Source organism: Dermacentor silvarum, chromosome 2, assembly GCF_013339745.2.
Source record: "Dermacentor silvarum isolate Dsil-2018 chromosome 2, BIME_Dsil_1.4, whole genome shotgun sequence".
In the NCBI taxonomy this organism is placed as follows: Eukaryota; Metazoa; Arthropoda; class Arachnida; order Ixodida; family Ixodidae; genus Dermacentor; species Dermacentor silvarum.
Genome location: NC_051155.1, coordinates 215,816,556 through 215,834,382, shown reverse-complemented (window position 1 = coordinate 215,834,382; position 17,827 = coordinate 215,816,556). Strand labels below are relative to the sequence as shown.

General features: G+C 44.2%; 2 protein-coding genes across 4 annotated transcripts; one reads left to right on the top strand and one right to left on the bottom strand.

Moving 5' to 3' along the window:
* Positions 1 to 153: 153 nt before the first annotated feature.
* On the top strand, positions 154 to 13,755 carry LOC119442600 (BTB/POZ domain-containing protein 1). 3 transcript variants are annotated; one of them, XM_037707537.2, is made up of 6 exons: positions 154 to 1,132; positions 1,477 to 1,586; positions 4,871 to 5,038; positions 5,385 to 6,292; positions 8,618 to 8,852; positions 11,800 to 13,755. In XM_037707537.2, exons 2-6 carry the CDS (start codon positions 1,509 to 1,511, stop codon positions 11,956 to 11,958), a joined length of 1,548 nt encoding a protein of 515 aa, XP_037563465.1. In that variant the 5' UTR covers positions 154 to 1,132; positions 1,477 to 1,508; the 3' UTR covers positions 11,959 to 13,755. The 3 variants fall into 3 exon arrangements, with proteins under 3 accessions (XP_037563465.1, XP_049518216.1, XP_049518217.1); XM_049662259.1 differs by having other exon boundaries at positions 154 to 1,136; positions 1,492 to 1,586; XM_049662260.1 differs by having other exon boundaries at positions 154 to 1,189.
* LOC119440703 (EKC/KEOPS complex subunit Tprkb) lies at positions 13,653 to 17,693 on the bottom strand. The gene is made up of 2 exons (XM_037705592.2): positions 17,607 to 17,693; positions 13,653 to 14,271 (listed from the first exon to the last, which is right to left on the bottom strand). The coding sequence occupies exon 2, from the start codon at positions 14,265 to 14,267 to the stop codon at positions 13,746 to 13,748; it is 522 nt and encodes a 173-aa protein (XP_037561520.2). The 5' UTR covers positions 14,268 to 14,271; positions 17,607 to 17,693; the 3' UTR covers positions 13,653 to 13,745.
* Between the last annotated feature and the right edge of the window lie 134 nt (positions 17,694 to 17,827).

Below are 17,827 nucleotides of genomic sequence, written 5' to 3'. Positions count from 1 at the left end.
TGCTAAAAGTCCGTCACTCTTCCTTTCCGCTCCCAGTCTCCGTAGCGAGTCGGCTCAGGACCGGTGGGGCCACCGACTTCACCAGTCTTCGGGTTGGTGTTTTCAGGAAAACGGGCAAACGGATCCTTGTCGGATGAACTTGAGTCGCTTTTCTCGCCAGTGCTTGCATTTGCGGGGGGAGTGCTCGCTGGTGCAGGCTCGGCCTCCTTGTGGCACAGGCGAACAAGCACAGGAGTACTTCTTATCAAAGTATTCCCGCACAAGCGCAGTTGCGTGGCGTTCGCGAGCATGTCCGAATGTTGCGGAACCCTTGAGAGCGGACGGCCACGGAGTCTGGGTGCTCGAAGCTTTATATTTAACGGTTTACTTTTCTCACATAAGTTATCACCTGCCCTGCTCACGGCAGCAACACACAAATAAAAGCGACGCGTGCACGAGGCGAACATAGGGCCCATAAATGATGACGACGATAACATGCGTAATGGATGTATCTAGTCGCCGCCTTTGTTAAATGGGTTGAAGTGGACTGCTGGACTACCTTCAGTGCTTCAGAGAGGAAGTGGCTTTCACCTAGCGGCACGCGGCGCAATTACGGCTGTAGTTTGTGGCCTCTGTGATTGGTGTAAGTGATGTCGATCTTAAAGGCGTTACAGCTTGTAATTCACTTACATTTCGTGTATCGTTTTATATTCGGCACGTAATCGCCGAAGTCAACTATACCGTGCCGCGAATATCTTTCATTCAAAACCTGCTTCCAGTCAGGAGCTAAAATCACTAACATATTTTCAACTCTGCTATCCGTGCAATCCCATCGCTCGCATCCACCGCATCCTGTGCTACATGCTGCAGCAAACTGCACGCACAGGCACAGCTTCTTCCCGCATCTCTAACGTTGAGAGGTTTCTTCCATCTGTCATATTGGTTACATGCGCAGAAATTCAAGTTTCTTGCCATGTAAACTCCTGTTTGCATGATATTGTAGTCTATCGACTGCTGTGCGATCACTTCGTTCGGTGGGTTCGGTACTCTCCTCCTCTTGCTGGAGGACGAAGCATCCATCATCTTTCAAATGATGTGACTGTCCGGCATCGTTCGTGACCACTGCCGTTAAAGGTGGAAAACTGCAGTTCGTGTGAGTTCATCGTCAGCCGTGTCAGGCATCTGTGGCTCTCTGATCGCGGTCGAAGCTGTACGTGTGAAACCAAAATTGTGCTCTTCCCGGGCATACGCTTTAAAAATGCGAACCGCTGCTTCTTGCGTTAATAAAAGCACAGTAAAATGTATTGCGTTCATAGCTGATGTATGTACGTGCATTTATTCACTATTTCTCATAAGCAAATGTCCAATCACAAATAGTGGTTAGTCGAGCACACGCTGATTGTTTGGCATAGTCCCTTTTCTGGAACGATACGCTTGTGCACATCAGCTGCAACGTACGTTAACCAGATTACTCTACTTTATTTATTGCTCGTATAGGAAACTGGTGTTCAGCTCACCGAACCTGCACCATGGCTGGTGTTGGAGAGGACACTCCCAGCAACATGACAACGAGCGAAACGGATGCAGCTGCTAGCCAGACGGGCCAGGTACGGCAGTTTCTTTCATCTTTTTTAAGCCGAAGCTTTCTTTGCCTAGCTCAACACGATTTCGCGTTCGTCTGTCGGTCGGCCAGTATCTCGGTGGATACCGGTTAAAGCCCCAGCAAGCCGGCCTTTATACTGCGTGTTGACCGACAAAGGCCAGTGAGCGCACCTCTGTTCTGCGTAATCAAACTATATCATGACATAAAACTGTCACCTCGTAGGTATCTATTAAGCACACTGACCTCTTAATGGAATAGCACATGATATTGAACGGCTTCTTTGATTTTCTTCTTTTGGCCTACCCCCATTCTTGGACAACTAGCTGCTTGATGTGCCACTGGATGATCTGTTCTGAAAAATCAAACAATAAGTTGCTACATAAAATCTGTGATGTCAGTCAGCTCATGTGCATAGGTATCTCTAAAATGCACAGACGCGTTATCTGAAGTTCTTATATCTGGCTTACCCTGTTTTGGGGCCACTGAGTGTGTGCCCATTCTTGGCCAATCCCACAGAATGGGTATGTGCCACTGTGACACAAGGGGTACAGAAGCCTTAGATGCATACAATGCGTCATGCTTCTCTTTGCGTAATCTCCCCTCATCATTCTTCCCGCGGCAAACATCAAACATCGCCTTTGTCCTCGTAACATTGCTGCGTTGACGTCTCACAGTTTGCATTCACACAAACTGTTATTTCTATTTCAGCTTAGCTTGTGCATGGTGTAGAACTTAAACATAGCATCACACTGAGGTTGTGACCTGTACATTGCATAAACATAACCATTGCATCGGATAGGATGTAATTAAAGACAACTGTATGTATTACATTTAGTTTTATAGCATTTAATTAGCGACTTCACGAAAGCTTTGCTTCACATAAATTCCAACATGTGTATTGAATTTGCATAATTTTTTTTTGAAGCAGCACCTGTACAATGTATTGCCCCCTCCCCCTTATCGCATTGCTCATAAATGGCACGTAAACAGCTGTGAGCAAAGTATCACAAAAAATTGCAAACACATGGGTTAGGGCTGCATCTACACACAATAAAGGTTTCCTGGCACTCTTACTTGATTATTTTCCCCTAGAAAATCAAACAAGGCAAAATATACGTCCTTTCCAATAATTCTTATGTCTTGTCCATGGCTATAAGACTGTCTTCATGTGAGCTGATTGGTATGTATGAATAAAGCAAAGCAGTGTGTAAACTTGACATAAAAAAGAGAGACAAACACTAAGCACTGACAACCAACCACTAGTATCATCACCTGTTTGCTTATGTGTTTCAAGGGTGCAGAAGCAACAGTAAATAACCCAATTAGCACTGAGGCCATTGTTGAGGCAACACTACCCAATATTGGGCCAGTGTGTTCCTACATTGGGCCTGCATCCTGACACACTAGGGGAGAAACACTTGCGACCTCACTAAAGGCTCAGGGTCACAGAGATGCACATTCCTGTTCATGCAGAAACAGTGGCAGCGTGCTCAGACACATATCTTTATTGCGAATGCCTTCCAGATCCCACATTTCCTTCCTTCACAATATTTATAAAATTGCACCCTTCGGACATCAGCATGTATCAATGTTCGTGTTAGTGGTTGGCTGGGTGGGTGTTTGCTTAAGCAAACATGTTTTCACAGAAGTACTTGTTGATACATAATCCATTGTGTTATGTAACAGTGCTGACACGACAAGAAAACTTTAGCTTTTGCAGTGTTTCCTTTTGTAGCCTGCTTTTCATTTTCTGTATTTACTTTTAGTACAGTGTCAACACCTTTTCAGTTAGGCATATGAGAGGTTGCCCTTGTGCATTTCTGACTGTGTTTATTAGATTATCAGCTACTCTGTGAAGGCATTGTTTCTAGGGAATATGGTCATTTGAGCTAGTGGTCTTCTAAATTCTAACAAGGTTACAACAATGCTCCTTATCACGCTCCTGCCCACCTGGGTTGAGCATCTGCATCTGGAAGCAATGGTTGGCCCTTTGTTCACATGATTTTCCTAAGCATGATTTTGCGCTTGCATGCTTATTGTAAAGAGCACAGAGACAATGAAATGATTAGTAGATCATTATCAATTGGAGTTTGACTGTCCTCTCTGTACCTAGATATTTTGCCATTTGCTTACCTGATTGGCTGTGCTAGAAACACATCTGAATAATCGCTGATGTCCAGGTCAGGCTTTCAAACCGAGCACATGTTCTCAGAGCCTCAACTGTTGGTAGTTCCTTGTGGAATGCCAGTGTTGATTTCACTAATTGATTGGTGATTGCTGTCAATCTTTAAAGTTTGAGAAGCACAGGGGAAGAAATGCACTGCATTTGTGCCATGGAACTTGGCCGACATAAACCTGTCTAGGGACTCTTATTTTTACTTTATCACTCGTCATTACATGATCAAGCATCATTACATGATCATCATCATTACATGATCGGCATTTGGATTGAATGTTGTCTGGCTACATTTAGTTGAGTTCTGGTTACAAGAGAGAGAGAGAACTTTATTGAGAACCAGCAGTTAGTCGGCTGGGCCTAGGCCTCCTACGATGGGACGTTGAGGTCTTGCCTCTTCGCCGTTTCGTAGGCCTGCTGGGTAGCCCAGAGTTAGTCGTCGAGATGGGAGCTAGCTGCGCAGGTGCCATCTCGACGAGAGGGTCACGAGATTAAGGTCTGGGTATTGATGTTTGCACTCCCATAGCATATGGGGGAGTGTTGCTGATTGAGTTTTACAGATCTTGCACGTGTGGCTTGGGTAGATGTCGGGGTATATAATGTGATAGCATGTGAGGGAGGGGTATGTATTGGTCTGTAACAGGCGAAGAGTGGTTGCCTGTGCTCTGTTTAACTTGCAGTGAGGGGTGGGAAAGGTTCTTCTTTCGAGGTAATATGACTTCACAAGGTCGTTGTATCTTCTAAGGCGGTCGCGTCCTGCGGGTGCACATGCACCGTCTCCGGCATGGTTGACTAGTTCTCGTGCTACGGAGTGTGTAACCTCGTTGAGATTGGTGAGGTGCAGGTGGACATTGCCGGCGTGTGCTGGTATCCAGACGAGGGTGATTTGATTTTCAGACGAATGCGGGGCTTGATGTAAGATACGAAGTGATTGTTGAGAAATACAACCCTTGATGTAGTTGTTGATTGCCGTGCAAGAATCGCTCACTATGGTGTGACAGGCAGGGTCAAGAGTGGCCAGGGCAATGGCCACTTCCTCAGCCGTCTCGGCATTTTGGGTAACGATGCTGGCAGCTAAAAAAAAAACGTGATTCTTTGATCTCCTTGCACAGAGCAAATCATTTGGGACCTGCTGTGACCAGCATGCTGTTGAGAGCCCTGCAAATGCTTCACCACCAATGAACCGCCGAGGCAGTGATGCCTCGCAGTGTCTTACAACCAACGGTGTGCGAGCACGTGGTGACGATTCACTGGCACCTATTGGATCAAACAGTGGCCAAGTAAGTGCCAAGTTTGTGTCGGGTGTTGACAGCTACACCACAACATTGCAATGCTTTTTCATTACTAGAAGTGTGTTTACTCGAAACACATGAATGTGAAATTGAAATAGACAGCATTCCATCTGCTTGTCAGACAATACCATCAGTGCTATAATATTATGAAAGTTAGCACTGTAATTGCAAAAAGCAAATATAACAATCACCTTTGTTTATTGTACATTGACAAATGAATGTTGGGTATGGGTGTACCCAACATGCTAGTTTTGAACATGGGATTTCACAATGAGCAGTTGAAGTGATCACACTTCCAGCAACTATTAATCTCATTGCCTCATTGCTTACCTAGGTCCTGTTCAACTGGCAAGCTTCGAAAAGCACCGTGCAGGAGCGGCTGTCTTTTCTCTTCAACAAGGAAATCCTCAGCGACGTACGTTTCCTGGTTGGCCGGGGTGCACAGCAGCAACGGTTGCCCGCTCACAAGTTTGTACTGTCTGTGGGAAGTGCCGTCTTTGACGCAATGTTTAATGGGGCCCTGGCGACAAATGCAGAAGAGGTGGAGCTTCCCGACGTGGAACCTGCTGCTTTCCTGGCCCTACTCAAGTTCTTGTACTCCGACCAAGTACAGATTGGTGCTGAGACCGTCATGACCACCCTCTACACAGCAAAGAAATATGCAGTGCCTGCTCTGGAGAAGGCTTGTGTCGACTTCCTACAGCGACAGCTGAGTAGTGACAACGCCTTTCTGCTTCTAGCACAGGCACGGCTATTTGATGAGCCTCAGCTGGCAGCACTCTGTCTCGACACTATCGACAAGTGCACAGCAGAAGCCCTTGCAGCAGAAGGCTTTGTGGACATTGACCGGGACACCCTGTGCGCTGTGCTTGAGCGAGATACGCTCCGTATCCGGGAGGTGAAACTGTTTGCTGCTTCTGTGCGCTGGGCGGAGGCGGAGTGTGTGCGCACAGGACGGCCTGTCACTGCGGACAACAAGCGTGCTGCTCTCGGACGGGCACTGTTTCTAGTGCGCTTCCCACTCATGAGCATCGAGGAGTTTGCGTTAGGGCCTGCACAGAGTGGCTTGCTGACGGACAGGGAGCTAGTCTCCCTGTTTCTGCACCTTACGGTGAACCCAAAACCACCCGTTGCATTTCCGGACAGCCCTCGCTGCTGCATCTTGGGAAAAGAACAGGTGGTGGCACGGTTTCAGCAGACTGAGAGCCGTTGGGGCTACTCTGGAACATCTGACCGTATACGGTGAGGTTCACCTGGTTTAGCCATGTGTGAAGTCACTGGCTCAGTTGTTGCTTCCAATGCACTTGCCAAACTTGGTACCCAGAAAATATTGAAGTTTGCTGTGACAAGTTTGTCATGAGGGACAAAGAACTAAATGTTATTCTAATATCTAGAGGCATGCACTAGATACAGGGGTCGCTGAAACATACTTGAGCTCACTCTTTTGAACCTTTCCTTGAAGAGAATGTTACAAAGAAATGTTCAGCAGAATTTGTAGCTTACACCTCTATGAGTACTGGTAGGCGGCCTTCTTCGGTAGCAATAGACTACATGTTGAGAAACGACATGAAAGCATAGATATGAACTTTGAAATTCCAGCAGCTGTTGCCTATGACGTCATAGGTAGTGCCAGTGTTTGACATAAATTATTCCACTATTTATTAGACATAATGAATCCATGACATTTGAAAATAAATGAAAATTCAACCTGGCAATAATCTGTTTAGTGTGGTCAATGAATGTGTGCTAGAGATTCGCTTCCCACCTGGAATCTGGTTTGCACAACACTTTGTGTGATAACAAAACGCAGCCCATGCATGTCCCGCTATTGGGAATTAAGGTGTGCATTTTTGATTCGTCATGCTGAGTGAAGCCACTCACATAGCAGATGCCTCCATTAAAGGCAGCGTTTCATATTTATGGTGTGACAAGGCTATGCCAAGTATAGGATTAGTTCATAGCTCACAGCCCCTTTCTTTATTTTAATTGTGGGCTTTCTTTTGAACATAGAAAAAGGTGATCTAAGCACATTTCTCTCAACAGTAAGAGTTAGCAAACGACTGAGTGAAAATTGTATATGTACTTTGTATATACACCCAAGTTTGATGCAACAATATATTTGCCAATAAGTAGTTGCAATGCTAAAGATTTATTGCTTATGCATAGCATACTAAATTGAATGTAAGCATTATTTGCGTAACTTACAATAATGTTCATGATATATAGAAGAATGCGTACATTAGTAAATAAAACAAAGTTTGAATGCAAGCACATTGCTACCCACTAGTTTTGCAAAAAATGGTATGAAAATTTGCCTTGTAAGCCAAGTGGCACAGCTTGTTTCGCATTGCCATGTGTAAGAGCGTCTGAGGGTGACACTGCTGGCAAGTGGATAACACAGAGAGCAATGCTCACCTAATATCCAGTTTGTCCCACTTTTCAGTCTCTGTAACATGGTGACTTTGCCTGATTTTGCAGCCAGTAACAAATTATTAGGTCTCTACAATTTGGCTGCACTCCCTGTTCTCAAGAATGCCATGTGTGGTGAAACACACAATCACATCGTGCAAGTGCAGCTGCATGCCTTGTGGCATTTGGAAATTGAGGCAAATAGTGCAGTCCAAATCGAGCAAACAGCGCTCATACCATCCTCTTTCTTCCTATGGGTTCTAGGTTTGCACTTCTTTATATTTATGAATGCAGTCACAGTTGGGGCTGTTTAGGATGGCTAAGGCTTTCCAATGAATTTGCATGTTGGATTGCGAAGAATAGCTTCCTTCTGTTATTGCAATGATCTCTGTTGTGGTAGTACTGCACACTAATGTCAAACTGGCAGCTGTGAATATCTGTTCAAACAAAAGGAATTTAGCACATCATGAGCCTTTACCAGTGTGTCCTGACTATTATTGAAGCATCGAACTTGTAACTCACTTTCTTATGCAAACCAAACTGACTATTGTAACCTAAGTGTGAGACATTTCTGTCCGAGAACTGCTAGTCAACTATTGCTACACCATGTCTGCTACCAAGAGTTAACACCACGCCTGCACTTCCAAAGTAGCGAAGGTAGAGAACCGTGGACTCGTGTTAAACTGTCTCCTATAATGCCAAACTGAAGCATGCGGTATAGGCAGCACATGCTGCTCTAATAAATCGAGGATAAAAGTGCTGCACTCCCAGAACTGGTGCAGAGTGCAGCCAAACAGAAGAGACCTATTGAGTTCTTTCAGTACAGACAGGAATTTAGGCTGAATCTATTTGGCTTAATATAGAATATTAATATCCTCACAATCTGAGTTGACATCTAATGTGGGTGTCACATGGCACACTTTTGATCGCAATTGAGCCCGATCCGGATCGATATTTGTGGTCACGATTGGCTTCTTCGCTCATTCTGCGAAAGGGAGCTAATCGTGTTTGAGAATTTCTATCCAAGTTGGGCTCGATTGCGATCGAAAGTGGCCATTTGAGACTGGTATAATTCATTGTGTGGAGAACTCTTGATTTTTCAAGGGCTGGCTAGGTGCACTGACCTTTAAACCATCATGTTTACCTTCCCTCCCTCAGGTTTGCAGTGGACAGGAAGATCTTTGTGCTTGGCTATGGTTTATATGGGTCTATTCATGGCCCTTCGGACTATGATGTCAACATTCAGCTTGTTCAGACAGGCTCTGGCCAAGTGCTTGGCTCACATGACACAAGCTTTAATAGCGATGGATCATCAACCAGATTTCGTGTGCTCTTCAAGAGCCCAGTGGAAGTGGCTCCTAATGTCAACTACACAGCTTGTGCCACGCTCAAGGTCAGTAAATATTTGCATCTTTTTTTTTTTTAGCTGTCTAGCACTACATAATATGGTGGGCACAACTTACATAACTATATTATACTGTCAAAAGTGTGGCGCACAAGCATAGCACTTTGCTCTGAAGCATTCCAATTCTCTGCCTGCTACTTTGCTTTGAGCGGACCTGCCACGGTAGCTCGGGGGCTATGGCGCAGCGTGGCTCAGCACGAGGTCCTGTGCTCAATCCCGGCCACAGCCGCCACATTCAGATGTCAGGCGTGCAAAAATGCTCATGTACCTTACATCGGCTGCACATTGAAAAACCCTAGGCGGTCAGAATTAATTTGGAGGCCCCCACCACGGCAAGCTTAATAATTAGATGTTAACTTCCATATGCATTGGATGATCAACTTTCAATTTGTGCTATTCAACATGCTGCAAATCTTTGGTTGGAAACAGTGACCCGCTGTAGTGGCTATGGCGATGCGCTGCTAAGCCCAAAGGTGCGGTTATAAATCCCAGTTGTGGCGGCTGCATTTAGATGGGGGTGAAATGCAAAAACACCTATGTACCATGCATTGAGTGCACATTACAGAACCCCCTGGTGGTCAAAATTAATCTGGAGTCTCCCACTACGGCGTGCCTCATAATCATATCGTGGCTTTGGCACATATAACCCCAGAATTTCATTTTAAAAATTCATGAGTCATTCCCCTCTGTGAAGATGGATGACCAGCGAAGCTGTTTAGCGCACGACACAGAGGTGACACAGAATTTTGAACAAAAGTATGAACATATTTATTGTTCTGTCTGGTGGTCATTGTGACGGTAAGTGTGCACATACATTCACGTATCACCTGTGTTATTAAATCTGTCCATCACTTAAGACGGACAAACCCCTTAAGCAACGGCTCATGCCTCCGTAAATGCGGCCTCCCCATTACGAAAGCAGAAGAGAAGTGAAATTCTACGCTGGAATGATGAGTGGCAATGGAGCCAGCTGTAGAAGAAGACGACGACAAATGCGTGAGCAGGGGCACAAGCGCGTTTGCACGGTTGCACCGAGGGTTGCCAACCCTTTTCCCTTGGTTGCCTGATAGGCGCACACTACGTCACATACTATGTCATACATTCACAGAGACACATCGTTTTAGACACAGGTGGCCGTTAAACCGAGCTCCGACGCGAGCGACGATGTGCGTTTGCTTTTGTTGTTGGCTCTTTCACTCTCACTTTATAGGGGAGAGCTTTTCCGTGCTGACGCCATAAAATCCCGGATCCTAACCATAGACAGCTTTGCTGTAAAAGCCTGATGAACCAAATGAGAGCAATCTGCTCCCCACCATCACTGTGGGATTTAAAAAAAAAAGGAAAAAAATTACATCACAAAAAAAAAAAGGAATAGAGAGAGAGAGAAGCAGCAGTCGTTGCCAACGTGCTAAAAAATGGTTTCCATGTTTCTTTGCTGCCAGGACCACATTCAGCAGATCAAGGTTGTGGTTTCGATCCCGGCCTCAGCAGTCAAATTTTGATGGGGGAAAAATACAAAAATGCTCGTGTACCATGTATTGGGTGCATGTTGAAGAACTCCAAGTGTTCAAAAATAATCCAGAGTTCTCCAATACAGCATGCCTCACAATCAGATTGTGGTTTTGGTATGTAAAACCACAGAATTAACCCCACAAAGCCCAACGTATCAGTTTTGATACGCTGAATTTGATGCCTAAAAATTCAAATATATGTGCTAATGACCTAAACTAGAGCCCGTACTGGGGTTTTTGATGTGCTGGAGGACGTTTACGGTCGTGATAGTACAGCAAATAAATTACAAATTAAGTAATTACCATACTAATTAATGTTTACTCAATAACATTTCATTGTTTTCCTTGTACCAATAAACATATCTCCATGGCCAGAAATAAATGTAAACCACGCTGTTTTAATTGTCTTTGGTAGGGAATGGTGTTTGGGCTTTGTGGGGTTAAATTTTTAAAACAAAGGCCGGTGGTCAACAGCAGATGACCCTCCCCTTCAGCAGTGCTGCATCTGCATCCTCTACCTGCAAGGGAGATCTTGAATTGCATGGTCTAAATGCAGATGTTGCCCACGAGCCCACTTCAGAACTTGTCAAAGTGCAATGAAAAGACGAAATACAGAGGAATGATAGGACAAGGTGCTTCTGAGCTCACTTCTCTATCCTTGGAAGCCCAAGTGACAGCTAGCCCATCCAAAAGGAAAACGAATTATTACCTCAGAGCATCACACATCGAGCATAGTGGAGTCAAATAATTTTTACATGAGAATCTGATGGCACAAGAACCACCACCTTCGCCACAGTGGCATAAAAGGGGGAGCTGTTGAAAGACACTGTAAGGTGTTCAAACATCATGTTAACTTTGACAGAACAGTTGCCCTGGACAGGGAAGGTAGATGTGGTCGTAGCATATAGTACTAGATGACTGGGAAAATCAAAGATACTTCTAGAATGTGCGTGGGCATGTATGCGTCTGCAATGTCACGATGATGACCTTGCAGAAAATTGTTGCCATTGTATCTCTGCCTCGTCTCCAGAATGTTGGGTAGCCCATTAATTGTCTTGGTTAGAGTTATCAGTTTGTTAATTTCTTCCAAACCGGATGTATTTTTGCCAAATATCTGCTTTTGACCTTTATTTAATGTGCGACTGGTTGAATTTTGGCGTAGCACTGTGGTTTAAGGCTAGGGATGCTAGGCTAACATTCGGATCTGAGCATTAAATCTGTCTAGCTTTGTGAAAGTGTGGTTACTGCACCGCAACATGTCAACAATTTCTTTTTTCTTGCTGCCCTCTTTGTCAACAATTTCTTTTTTCTTGCTGCCCTCTATGAATCTCTTCGATGAGAAACAGCATGTGGTTTTTATCATGTTCAAACTGATTAGCCCGATTGGGCACACTAATGACAAAGCGACCTTTTTCTGCCTACAGGGACCAGACTCTCATTACGGAACAAAGGGCTTGCGTAAGGTAACACTCGACTGCCCTCGTGGGAGCAAGGTTACGTTCCAGTTCACCTATGCTGCTGGAAACAACAATGGCACCTCTGTTGAAGATGGTCAGATTCCAGAGATCATCTTCTTCACATAGTGCATCTGACAGGAATTCCAGTACTGTACCGGTGCATTTAAGACAGACTGCAAAGCAGCGCTGTAATTTAATCTGTTCCCGAGGACTACAATCGGGGAAACTGTGTGAAAGCCTCAGCATTACCCCGAGCCAAAGGTGCGGATACCTTGGTTGTGGTAGGAATGATCTGCATATGTAGCATTGGAACTACTTACCTTTTGTCAATTTATGCGAGTGAGCTTTGATGTTGATTTATTGCCATTAGTGGTCATTAGTGCCCTTACCATGGAATGACATTGCTTTCCACCTCTCAAGAGTTGTGTACAAGCAGTGTAGAACATCAAGCATTCCCAGAATGCCTACTGGTAAAAGTGTGTGAATGCTGGTTTTCGAAAGCGAATCAAATGCAATAGTTATGGTACCAAGTTGGATATAACTTAATATTATTGCATACTTTTCAATTATGTTGAAATATCTTTCAAATAGAGAACATATTTGTACTGGTCTTTAAACTCAATGTCCTCAAAGCACCCTGACCCCCCCCTTTACTCTATTTTAAGATGGACCTCGTTAGCTATGAAATCTACCAGGTCACAGGCTACCTTGCTATTTTCTATGCTTGCTAAACACAAGTAAGGTTTCAGGTATTTGATAGCATACGTGTAGATGTGGAAATGTTTAAGTGAATGATGAAAAAGCTTTGAGCAACAATTTAGTTTTTGACTGCAATGTTACTACACTAGTGGTTAATAAACAGCATTATGTAATTCTGAATATGAATGAGGACCTCATCAGCATACAAGGTTCTTTAACACAAAATGCTTTTGCATGTTCTCACTATTTTTATCAACATGAAATATACATGACCAAATTTTTCTTTTGAGAAGCAAGTGAAGTTAATAGTATTTATTATGTTTTGAAAGATTTTAAATATTTGCACACCCCTACCTCTAGGCGTTGTATAGACGTGGGAAATCAGTGCTGGCAGGTGTTGCTGTGCATGTATATGTAAATGCTGTTTCACTCTGTGCAGTTGTAATTACATTAATGTTCATGGAGTTGTTGATGGAAGAACTTGGACAGTACTACCACGGCCGCTGGATAAAAAAAAATGGTGTGGCCTGCCGTGTCGAGCGCACTGCAATGGGAGCGAATGTGACAACCATAGTTGCATTGTCGGCCGCTTGGCCGGGCCGAATGGCGCTAGCTATCGGTGAGAAAATGCGACGACATTCCAAGCGCGTTCCTGACACATTTTCTATGCCGATGCCAAACAACAGCCCCTGATGTGTGGCGCCGTGGCGGATCACACCGTTTTCGATGCACGTGGCAGGCCGCACCTTTTCTTTTTTATCCAGCGGCCGTGGTACTACTGACCAAGCCATCTCAATAGACCGTTGTGCTGCTATGTGCTATGAGTGAATCTCTAAATGTGGTTTTGAAAAGTCTTGCCACAATGTTATTATCAGGAGCACTACGACCTGGACAGTCAGGTGTCTGATTTTATTTATTTGAGTTATGTTGTGAAACCGAATTTCACGCACTTGGATGGCTGTAATTCTGCGTGGAACATGGCACATGGACCAGTGCGCATTGTGCAGCATTAGCACTCGGGCACATGCTTCCCAGTAAAACCTTATTACACTACATGTATGAGTTGCTCACTTGTATATTGTTTATCTAGTCTCCTGTACCTATTGCAGGGCTTTCCCTTCTTTGTTTTCAAAAAAAAAAAAAAAAAGAAATCTGCAATTGCAAGTTGCTTGTTTCTTGAAATGTACACTATATATACTTTATTAAACTGACCCCTACACTGTATCCTTTAGAGCAATTCGTGTCACTATGGCATCCACTAAGCTGCCCACGGTGAGTTCCTTCTCAGTCACCTTGAAAAGTTTTGTAAGTGCCTGAGAGTCGGTGAACTGTGGAATGCTGTCCAAGGGCAGCTGACGGCCCTTGATGCGTTCCGTGAGTGTTTTCAGGTGGCTGTCTCCTGGGTCATCAAGGCGCACAACAACAATTGTTGAGTCTGTGTCTTGCGCACCTATCTGGCGTAATGAGTCGCCAATGCTGCCGGTGGGCCCCAGAACATAGAGAATCTCGGAGAGCAAGCTTCTTGTTTTCATGCGCCCACTGGAGTAATTTGCCAATGCCTTTGCCACTGCACACTGCACTTGGAAAATGTCTGCCACAAGAGATGCCCTGATGAGGCACACTTGCAGGCTTCCACTTAGCACCAGCTGCCGGAGTTCACCACAGTTTGTCACATCACCAAAGAGCAGGATGGATGCTGCCCTCTTGCCCTCTCGGTTGTGCATAACAAAATCCATTGAGCTGCAAAGTGAAAAGATACACTCTGATGATTTTGCAAGTAAGACTACTAGCTGTGAATAAGCTGGACACTGTAGTGCCCTTGTCATTTTTAGGTATCTGATTGTGCCTGAAATACTTACACTTTCCATTTTTTAGTACTAATGATTAAGAGAAATTCTTACTGCTCAAGCAGCAAAGATGTGTTTTTCCCTTGTAAATGCTCTTGGTCGTGGCACATAGTTGCGGGCTCGCAGCATAATTGTGAAGCTCGTGGAGTGCGCATATCTTTCCCATTTGTAATGTCGGCGCTGGAATTTACTGCCATGAATTGCCATTCCCTGATTAAAAATTACGTTCTGTAATTTCATAGCATGAAAACAAAGGATGAAACAGAAGGAAAACAACATACACAAGCGCTAACTTCCAACTAAAGGTTTATTTCTGATACAGTACAGTTTATACATAAACAACCATGTACATGAACCACATTACAATCGCATAAAGGGACAAGAAACAAACCAACAAGAACCACTGCACGTTATAAAGAAAAGAAGTTCCAAGTTACATGCCAGAATCTGTTGGCCATCACCTACACATGCGACACTTAGATAGCGCAATTCCTTGCTTGACAAGGCGATGGCACACTCGCGCACTGACGATCTCCACTGGCCGTTTCTGCAGCTTTGACTATTTCTCTCGTCTACTGGTCAGCATGTGAATACAGAACGAAGCACTTTTCAAACTATGCTTTACACCCACAGCTGCTATGAATTCGCTGCCATGCATCCTTGCAATCCATTACAGATGCTGTAGCTGTGTTCGCGAAGGTGGTAATTGAGACAACGCCCGGTCTGTCCCACATGTCAGTTACTGCATGAGAGAGGGAAAATGTATATCACAGCCTTCTTGCACTCTACAAAATGGACAGGATGCTTCGTAGAGCATTTCAACTCTTCATTTTGCACTCGCGCCTACACTGCGTGAGTGCGCCATCTATTGCCTTGTCAAGCAAAGAATTGCACTCTCTAGGTGTAACATGTGTAGGCGATGGCTGACAAACACCAAAGCCTACTTATTATGTTTATGCACTGCACCGCTCACAAGCTATGCCAAAATGACACCAAATCAGGTAGATGAACAGTGCGAGACCAATACAAAGCGATGCCACGAGGACGAATGCGATGTACGACGGAAGAATGTAGAGGGAAGAATGGTGACGACGGGAGATTATGGCACCATTACTTGAACTTTATTTTTTCTTCATAACGTGCAGCGGTCCTTGTTGGTTTGTTTTTCGTGCTTTTATGCAACCTGCGATACACTAGTGGTGCAGGTTGAGGGATCTCTGCTTTATGTCCCTCCCACTTTCTGTCCCTTTATGCGATTGTAATGTGGCTCATGTGCAAGGCTTTTCATGTATAAACTAGAAATAAACCTTCAGTTGGAAATTAGTACTTGTTTAGGTCATTTACCTTCTGTCCGTAGTTTTTTTGCACTAAGAAGTTACATCATGGAATACCAACTAGCCTGATCTGTAAAACTATAATTTACAGCATGACACACATGATGCACAAAAACAAGAAATATGTTTGCTGCACAATAACCCGTCTTGATTATTGGTAAATTAAAATTGCAGTGCAATAAGCGGAAACGAAATTGCACCATTGTTTCTATGGGCCTCGTGTGCTGCTGTTTCGAGCTGTACGTCTGGTGCCATCTACGGCAAGTGGTGGCGAAAACCGTATGTTCCTGGTGTGCAGCCATGCAGCACCTGCCATACAACCGTACAGTGTTGGCCACTTTTAGCATGCTACAGTGTATGGCGATGGCCGACAGATTCTGGCATGTAACTTGAACTTTTCTTCATAACGTGCAGTGGCTCTTGTTGGTTTGTTTCTTGTCCCTTTATGCGATTGCAATGTGGTTCATGCACATGACACCTGATAGCGCCAAAAAAAGAAGCACTTCTCTGTGCTGGTATGGCTAAGGATTTCACAAAGATTAAATACAAACGGCCTTAAAGCTACCAAAGGTGGAAGAGCTGTCCGCCACATGTATTTCTATTGATCGACAAGCGAGAAAACGTCTCTAGAACTCGTTGCCCATTTTACGATAGTGAAGCTGATTATCCCTTTGAAACTTTCTGGGTGTTTTTTTTTTCTTTTATACAGTCCGCATGGACAACATCTATGCGTCCAAGAATTTATAAACAGTGTTGGCCACTTTCAACATGCTACATTGTAGCTTGTCGGCACAGGAGGGAGTGCTGTGCTAACCAAAATAAAAGCTACCTTCTAGTGCGTGTGTTCTAGCACTTGCACACTGTTTTTATTATTATCTAATCATACTGCAAGAAAATAAAAACGCTTATCGCATGCGATGCATTTAGACAAGCAAATGCATGCAGACAGAATTCAAAAAGGTGCTGCATCATTTTCCTGAAGTGACTTAAACGAATGTTTTCCAACATAATAATCTTGAATAGAGTGAAAACAGGCTACACCAAATGTTAATTCCCAGCCTTGCTACTGATGGATCTCGTGCACTTTCGAACCATGTGTGGGAGTAACAAAATGCAATGTTTGTTGGATTTCTGGAATTATGAACTTTATCTTCTATAGTAATTTCAAACAGAGCACTACTAGAGTTGACCAAATGTTTATTGACCAATCGGTGAGCCTTAGAAGTGATGCGCGTCGTGCACTCTTGAAAAATATTTGGGGAAGATAAAAATGCTATGTTGGTCTTTTGAAGTTACAGACAGGTAACCAACCCGCACAATCGTGCTCTGCGTGAAGCATTCAATTGGCCATTTATCCGTAGCAGTAAGATATTAGTGTCGCGAACTAGCCACTGGAAGCTTACACCTGCTAGCTGATCCACGCACAAAGTACGCACGGAACATACGGAAGGCACACACCAAGCGAACAGGGACGAATTAGTAGGCCACTACTGGATGAGAATGTGCACGAGTTGATTTAGGGCTTAGAACGCCGCACAACAGATGGAAACGAGTCCCCGAAATTAAGCAAAATGTTTTAAGGGAGTGGATATTGTACCGGCAGTCTGCATTTTACCGCCCCGGAACTGCGCGACCACAGCCAAAAATTTATTTATTCCTTAGAGTAAGTTCCCATAATTAACCGTAATTGTTCTTTCATACCAGCAATTATTTAAAATAAATGTCGATTGGTCGCTGCTTATATAGGTACAACGTAATGCGAACGGCCCTGGATACGTGGGCTACCTCCCAAGTAAAAAAAGCGCACGTTGATACAGCACTTCGTGTAACGCTTAAAAATGTAACATTTCCCAGCATCTGTCATGTCGATCAAAATGTTGGCTTACTTCATTACCTTTTCTTCCCAAGTTCCGAGAACCCTGGAAGCTCCTTTATGGCATACCTCCTTCGTCTGCTCGCCAGGGCTCACTGGATAGAAGCTGTCTGTATTGAAGCTTCAAAACAAGCCGCGCGAAGCCGGAGTTTATTTGTTTTCGTTATCTGACATATCGCGTCTAGACATAGTTATGAAAATAAACTTATAAGTTACTTGGCAGGCAGTTTTAAAACTTTAAA

Excerpts from the sequence above, each read along its gene's own strand:
- LOC119440703 (XM_037705592.2), bottom strand. The coding sequence starts at position 14,267 with ATGGATTTTGTTATGCACAACCGAGAGGGCAAGAGGGCAGCATCCATC.
- LOC119442600 (XM_037707537.2), top strand. The coding sequence starts at position 1,509 with ATGGCTGGTGTTGGAGAGGACACTCCCAGCAACATGACAACGAGCGAA. Across the intron at positions 1,587-4,870 it reads CTGCTAGCCAGACGGGCCAG|AGCAAATCATTTGGGACCTG; the intron begins GTACGGCAGTTT and ends CTCCTTGCACAG. Across the intron at positions 8,853-11,799 it reads CAGCTTGTGCCACGCTCAAG|GGACCAGACTCTCATTACGG; the intron begins GTCAGTAAATAT and ends TTCTGCCTACAG.